At 46.9% G+C, this 7,628-nt stretch overlaps 1 protein-coding gene across 1 annotated transcript; it reads right to left on the minus strand.

Moving 5' to 3' along the window:
* Positions 1 to 536: 536 nt before the first annotated feature.
* On the minus strand, positions 537 to 2,792 carry CCR75_002773 (uncharacterized protein). Its single transcript, XM_067960870.1, has 10 exons — positions 2,623 to 2,792; positions 2,498 to 2,555; positions 2,179 to 2,345; positions 2,026 to 2,120; positions 1,733 to 1,983; positions 1,544 to 1,690; positions 1,319 to 1,472; positions 1,192 to 1,247; positions 963 to 1,131; positions 537 to 886 (listed from the first exon to the last, which is right to left on the minus strand). Exons 1-10 carry the CDS (start codon positions 2,658 to 2,660, stop codon positions 639 to 641), a joined length of 1,383 nt encoding a protein of 460 aa, XP_067819427.1. The 5' UTR covers positions 2,661 to 2,792; the 3' UTR covers positions 537 to 638.
* Positions 2,793 to 7,628: the final 4,836 nt, after the last annotated feature.

Genomic DNA, 7,628 nt, shown 5'->3' on the forward strand with positions numbered 1-7,628 from the left:
GGACCGTCTGAAACGGAACGCAGACAAACATGGAAGAGCAAATGTTCTTTCATTTAAAATGAATGACCTGTACTACTCTCTACGGTAAACTTACCTAAGCGTGTAGTCTCTAATGTGGGCAGCAATAAACTACAAACAAATTCATTGGGCCTTTACGTGTACTGCATCGCAGAGGCAATGTGTACACAATAGAATTGCCACGTAAGATGCGAACGCATCCTACGTTTTAGGTTGGTCGGCTCCGCCCATACCATCAGTGATACAATTTGGTCGATGGCGTGAAATGAGGTATATACAACATTGTCTAGTTATAGTATGCCCTTCTTATTTGAAAGCACACGCTGAAAAACACATGCAGTGTCAAAACGCATAATACACTCAGCTCAGGATGTATGCACAATAAGTAAGATGTTACATTTACCAATTGGTAGCCTATGAAATTTAATATATCCTACAAACACAGTCAATAGTTCTGAAAAGTCAACATTAGCTTATAAAAGTCATAACAAGTATCAGATTATTAAACGTTGCAAAAGTATATTACGGTGAAAGCGCTTTGCATTTAGTCATGGTTAAAGATGCCTTGCCTCGAATGCCTTATTCGCTACACATACATTGTGGGACCGCTGCAGCCAAAATCACAGCCACTTGACCATGAGTGACGCATTTTCGAGTTTCCCTTCTTCAATAGATAAGGTATCACTATAAGCCACCGCGCTTGGTGGAAATGCAGTACGCAGCTCGAATGTGCGTGCTCGAGCTTCGGGAACCTGTTCCATCACAAATGTCCAGACCATTGCAATAGAGTCAGTCTTGTGAAAGCGCCTCGTGAGGCGAGACCCATCGGGCACCCTAATCTGAACCCGCGTAACGTCAGGGGCGCTTGCTGTGGTACAGCAGTAGCATCATACGTCAAACATTGAATGCATCAAGCAAAAAAATCAAAAATAAATGTACAATACCATCAGGCTCTGGAGCAAGCGTTACAAATGGCTGGGCCTTCTCTTCCTGTTTCATTGCATCCTCATCTTGCTTTGACGTTTCATCAACATCGTTGCCCTGCATCGAAGCAGCAATAGCCGCAGCTAGCTGGTCAGCTTCAGTCATATCCAATATATCGGGCTCAACCTCCTTCCCAGATCATAAATAATGCTAATGAGTTCGACCGATAAACGATTTACAAGCCTATACCTTCTTTTGCTCAGTCATCGGTGTATCCACAGCACGCATGCAGCAAAAATCAGACACTGTCTCGAGAACAAGTTATTGACGAAGTCTTTTAAGCAGCATTTCAAGCTAGTCAAATTTTTTGCCGTACATTTTTCAGTCATATCCTGCGGTTCATGAAAGCCTGTCCAGTGCTGCCGGATTTCTCCTGTTCGTGGGTCAATTATTATCACAACTGGAAGCGAATTGTGGTCTATCTGGTATAGACTGCAAAACTTTTTGCCATGCTCCGACCCCGAATAATTCTGATTAACAATGTGCCATAATCATTAAGCTGTAAAGCACAAAAATTACAAGCCTAAGGCTAGTGACATACTTGCCAGAACACAAAGCCGCTTGCCACTAGATTTTGCACGACATCGTCACTCCACGTGTCACGGTTCAGCATGTGACTCGCAAATACAATTTCGTCCTGAATATTTACTAATAGCCACTTTCCCTCGTTCTTGGCGTGTGTACGAGCCTACATTAAAGTACCGGAAGTTATTTAATGCTAGTAAATCACAGTAAACGTGCCAAACACGCAGCGCACATCTGCGTAAGTCCCTTGATAGATGATGCTTGTAGGCGGATGAAATAATGTGCTCAAATCACGCGTGCGCTCGATGCTAGCTCCGTCAGCACCGTAGGCATGGCTTGGGGTGTCCACGGCATTAAGCTGCCCAAACGCCGTTGAAATGCTGCCGGCCGTCATAGCTGCGATGCTTTCAGCCGCAAAGTCTCGACTTTGGTCTCGCAAGTGACGTAAAGGTCGCGCTACAAGTGAGAAATAAAAAAACTTCACTAAGTATTATATACCGGCAACTCCGGCTCCTACGAACGTACAGAGATCCATCTCTGATTCTACAAGTCGTTGGCGCTTAGAAGGATCCGGCGCTCGCACGAGATCTTCTCTGTAAAATACACAATTCCGTGAGGTATCGATTACTGCTTGCAGCACAGAAAACGCACTCTTCTCCATAAGCAGAGGCAATGGCAGCAGCAGTAGCTGCGTCAATGTCCATTGACGCAGCTGGCACCGGCTGAGAGCTAGCGTTGGTGGAACGTGCGGCAGATCGAGGCGACCCTGCAAAAGCAGCGCGATGGCTCGGTCGTCCGCTCTCCATGAATAAATTAATCTGTAGAACTTTATTAGAACACTCCATGATGGCGCAGATGATGGAAGATGACGCACCGCTTCATGCAAACTCCAATTGGTAAGCTATCGTTGCGATATGAAAAACAAGATTCTAGTGTTACAACAGCGCCAACAGTATGGACAGAAAATTACACCGACTTCAAGAAACTGCACCGCGCTGTCAGATTCAGCGCCCGTGATGTTCATAAATCTTCAATACATAGAGAAGATTCATGATATATACGAAGGATGGAGAAGCGTCAGCATCAAGCACGTACGAGGCCAGCGCGTCTTGTGCGTCGGGACTGTCCGCCATAGTGACCACGCGCTTCAAGAGTAAAGTGAAGAAGGGAGGTACACAAATGGATACATTCCTCTGTTCCTTGCTAGTATCAGTTGACCAATCCAATACTCGGTGGCAAAACCGGTAATTATTATCGGCAGTCGGTACGCCTTATTTAACTTACTTGCGCCTTTTATGACTCTCTTTTGCAGGCCAATTATAGCAAATCAAGCTTTACCTTTCTCTTGATGTCAAAAAAATCTTTTCGCTCGTCCAAGCAATAACGGGCTAAGTTGCCCTATGTCACACAAACCCATTAAGTGCACTTTGTGTACTTCAAGCGGGCTGATCAATTACTTCATATGAAGTACTTAGACCTGCCACTTGGGTGTGGTGCACATAGTGACCCACCCTTGTGTATATGATACACATAGGCGATCCGGGATAGACAGTGAATCCATGGAGGGTGTTGCAAGAATTCCATCGTACACAGCAGCGTGGATGGGATTATTATGATCCGGCCGATGCCGATGCTGACCGAAAAGATCACTAAGATCAATAAGGTTGTACAATCGTGTGCGCTGCAGTTCCATCGAACTTGAACGGGTTCATCCGAATGGGCCTGGGCTGATGCGGCCGGGCGGAAAGCATCTCAACAGTCCTGTTGAAAGCCTCATCCCAACCTGCTCACGCCTAAGCTCATCCTGCGTCTTAGTGACGGACTCCGCCGCAGCTTGGCTGTGTGCCTCGGACACGACCCTTCGCTGTCCGAGCACACATCTCCCAAACTTCTCCAACTGAGCAACATGTTGCTCAGAAGAATTGCCCAAGAGCCTGGCCAGGGCTTGCTCACCAAGTCCCTGTGCCAAGTGCTCTGCCACCTCCTGATGATGATCGGAGAGGTGTGGAAAATGAGCACAATCGATATTGAGGCTCATCCTTACTGACACCTTCAGAGAGACGGGTCGTGGGAGGGACTACAAGTGCTACCAAATGTAGGCGGATGCTTCTATAGTAGCCACGCTCTACTTAAGCACACACTTCAAGTACAGTGAGGAAGAGAACTGACCGTCTTCTCTCATGTGCAGTGAGGTAATTGGTGGGCGCTTAAGCGACCTCACCCAACGAACTAATTACCTTAGGACAAGTGTCGTTACGGAAGTGGTAATCGGGCTTAACGTGGGCACTTGTTAATTAGGATGTAATTTTAAGACTGATTTAAGATTTAATCGAATTATATATAAACCGTTTAACCAATCAAATATGTAGATGTGCACCCCTACATTGCGAGAGTATACCTCGGATCGTGGATGGCGCTAGCCGTCACCCCTTTCAATGTGAATGCATCGTATTGCACATAGACTAACGGCTGAATTCGTGGAGTGGAAACGGACGTATGGCATTCGCTTCGCCGGAACGAAGACGGAACCCGGACACGACATGTGGATGTATACATACCATGGTTGACGGATCATACAGATGCCCTGCGCCATGCGATGGCCTTTTTACCTTTCCCGGAGTTGGCAGCGCAGCAACTCACGACTAACATATTGATGAAATGGGGGAAACAGGAGGCAAACCCTGGCTATTTGCCGTGGAGCGATGCGGTGTGGTACAGCTCATCGAGGACGACAGCCGGATGGTGTCGTACGCCATGTCGCATTTGCTTGGTAAGGCCTCAGAGTGGACTTCCTCGGCGCTTATGGCGGACTGAAAGGCGTTCCAATCATGTGCGATCTTTAAGACAAAGATTCGCGCCAAGTATCAGCCGCCGAAAAACGAAGTGTTGTTTTGGGCGCGCTTCTTTGGAGCGCGACAGGCGAAGCGATCCCTGCACGAGTATGTGCAGGAGATCGCTCGCTGTCGGCTGTCCATTAGTGTAAATCCAATACCGGAACACATTAAGGAACGGATTGCGGCACATCCCATCGCGACAGGCCCTTTTAGAAAGGTGCCGTCGACGATGGAAGAGGCACTCCAAATTTCCTTAGTCGAGGAGCAATCCTTCAACAGTGCATTGGCGGCAGCTTGACATAAGCCGTCGGTCGATAGGCTGGATCTCCTATGGAACTGGGCAAGGCAGACGTAGTTTGCTACAAGTGCGGCAAGCGCGGCCATACGATGGTTCGCTGCTATGCTACAGTCCCTGCTGGTGCTAAGACGCCCAGCAAGAGTACTCCTTACCCGAAGGGTGATGGCAAGAACCAGCGTGCAAGACGCGTTAGCTCTGCATCGACCAGTGAGGGTTCGAGAAATGCAGAAGAGCAGTAGGGGCGGGATGCCTTACTGACGCTGACTCTGAAGATACCCCTAAGTTCAGAGCTATCGAACAAAAGGACTCAAGGCTCCGAAAGTTAGATCCTCAACCCTGCTGGTCTATAGCGCTCGAGTACGAGGCTATGGCCATGTGATGACCCTCCTCGTGAATCCGATGCATCACAGAAATTTGTAAAATTTCCCGCTCTAAAACAGAACCGGCGATGTGTGAGTCGCTTTGCCAAGACGGCAAACGAGAAGAGGCGACCATTCGTTAAGCGAACATCACGCTCGTTAAAATGTGAAGGAGTTTAAGTTGAATTCACCTTCAGTTTTAGTGACTCTTCGTAGAGAGAAGTTTACGAGCTAGGTATGGAGAGTCCGTATGACCTTATCCTTGGCGTGACATGGTAGGCAACACAACCATGGATAGACTGGCGTACACGCACAGTTGCTAACTCTACGTAGGGTACCGAAAAGATTGTGCTCCTGCGAGAGGCTTATGCAACTGATGTCGTGCCCAACACAGTTGAAGTGCACAGACACGAAGTCAGGTGATACAAAGCCCAACCAGCTCGTGGAGACTGGCGTAGTGAAAGGACGATGACAAGCAGTCATGCGTCAAATGGTCCTGCATAGAGCCGAGTGTCTGTGACAGTAGTTAGCGAGCTTCCAGGAAGTCAAGCGTGCCAAGAAACGACACAGAACCTAGAGCGGGTGCGTTAGCCGCGAGAGCAACGGCAGTCAAAGATTGTGGTGACTCGAAAAACGAGTACCCGACAAATAAGGACGATCAAAGGCACGTCAAAACGAATGATCTTTGAATCAGTCCCGGTCAAAGAAGACGGGCCTTCAAACGAGGTGTTCGAGGCCGTCGATCACAAATGGCGAACGCATCCTCAGTCGAGGTGCCTTAGCACGTCTTGAAATCTGCCGAGGACATAGTAAGACTCCCAGAGATGTCGTGGGATCTGATCCTTGCCGAACTTAAGAAAGGAAATATGCACAAAATAGTCACAACAGTTCCAGAAGAACTTGGTGGACTGTTGCTTGTCGTCCACAATGGACGAGAGTGTCTTTGAAACAGACAAAAAGAAATGATTCGCTGCTCAAGGCGGGGATGCCTTGAAAGACAGCCCATTTTTTTTAAATTTTGTGGAAATACCATGATGTGTTCCCAGAAGAAGCGCCGAGCCGCCTACCGACCGATAGGGGCATCGGACACGAAATTGATTTNCGATTCGCGTTAAGTTTTTGAAGCCAAGCTTCGCGTCCAATGTCTTTAACATTGCGAATGAACGCACTCCAAGCTTGCATAAGCGAGACTTTATCTCGCTTATTATTGCCACTAAACCATCGATGCTTTAGAAAAGCATCGAGATAGAAATCTTCCTCAGCGCGAAAGTTCTTCGCGCTGGGATCAAGGCCATGTAGCTTTGTCGCAATAAATAAAGGATATTTATTGTGTGGAGTAGTTTCTCCAGACAAGCTATTAATGAGCCTTTCTGGCAAAAGCCACGGCTTCTTTTCAGGGGCGAGATTAGACATTTTACTGTCATCACTCCCCTGAGTGGTACCCGCTGAGGTAGGGGTACCACGAGGACTTTTCTTACGATGGCTTACGCCACCGTCGTCACCTTGCACAGAAACACGTGCAGGTGATCGTATGGGAGACCGTACGAAAGATCGTACGGGCGATGAGGGATCATCCTCATCGTCGGAACCAAATAGACTGTTCACACGTCTATCGGAATGAGCCGTCTCATTCGAAGGCTCATAATCAGCCGCCTGACGGGTATCAGGCGACTGTTCCATCCTCCCCGAGTCGGCCATTTCGTCCGACTCGCACTCATAATCGACCTCTAAAGAGGGGTCGTACTCACGTGGTGAATCACCACGTGCACTCGCAACACCAAGTGTTGTGCGAGTGGAAGACACTACGGTAGACGGAACGTCTACCGCAAGAGATAACAATGCGTCACCCGCGGCTGCACGAACCGCAGCCGAAGGTTCAACACTATCCTCACCCCGCATGAATTGTTCCTTCATGCGATGGAATTTAAAATGATGGATCTGACCAATCAAAATCATTTTAAAAATTAAGTGGTCATTTAGCGACCACTCCACCTAATGACATTCAGAGTGATTGTCGTTTAAGGGAGGGGTGATGTAACGGGGTGTATCGTTACATGAAATTAACAATAAAAGATTGTTAATTAATATTATCCAAAAGGTAGATAATATTTGGAGGAAATTACTTTAAATAGTAATTTCCTGAATTCTTATCCATAAATAGGTATAGACCATTATGTCTATTTATTCCGCAGACTAATCAGCTGTAGAAGTAATCAAAGAGAGTTACGAGATAAGATAGATAAGAATTCATTTACATGTTTAGTATTAGTTTATAGTTAAGACAACATTTACAAAGATAGATTAACAAGACACTTAACTATATTAATACAGTTTTCATTTTACACTCTTAAGCTAACTTGCCTTAAGAGAAGTCTTCCTCTATACGTACAGTGTACGTCACCTAACGAGAGGCACCACTCACATCTGAAGCAGTGTGAAGTGGACTTGTACTGAAACAGTACAAGTCGCAGTGCCCCGTTACACCTTGTGTATGTGATGCACATGGGTGCATTCACATTAGGAGGGATGACGGCTAGCGTCATCCATTACGCGAAGTATCTAGACAGATACGCTCGCAATACATATTAAGTGTTATCTGTAGAGATGACA

Source organism: Bremia lactucae, linkage group LG16, assembly GCF_004359215.1.
Source record: "Bremia lactucae strain SF5 linkage group LG16, whole genome shotgun sequence".
Classification (NCBI taxonomy): Eukaryota; Oomycota; class Peronosporomycetes; order Peronosporales; family Peronosporaceae; genus Bremia; species Bremia lactucae.

What these genes read in the sequence shown, in the direction of transcription:
- CCR75_002773 (XM_067960870.1), bottom strand. Translation starts at nt 2,660, where the DNA reads ATGGCGGACAGTCCCGACGCACAAGACGCGCTGGCCTC. An exon ending in GCACAAGACGCGCTGGCCTC is followed by an intron (nt 2,556 to 2,622) that starts GTACGTGCTTGA and finishes TATGTATTGAAG; the next exon opens with ATTTATGAACATCACGGGCG. An exon ending in GCCTCTGCTTATGGAGAAGA is followed by an intron (nt 2,121 to 2,178) that starts GTGCGTTTTCTG and finishes TGTATTTTACAG; the next exon opens with AGAAGATCTCGTGCGAGCGC.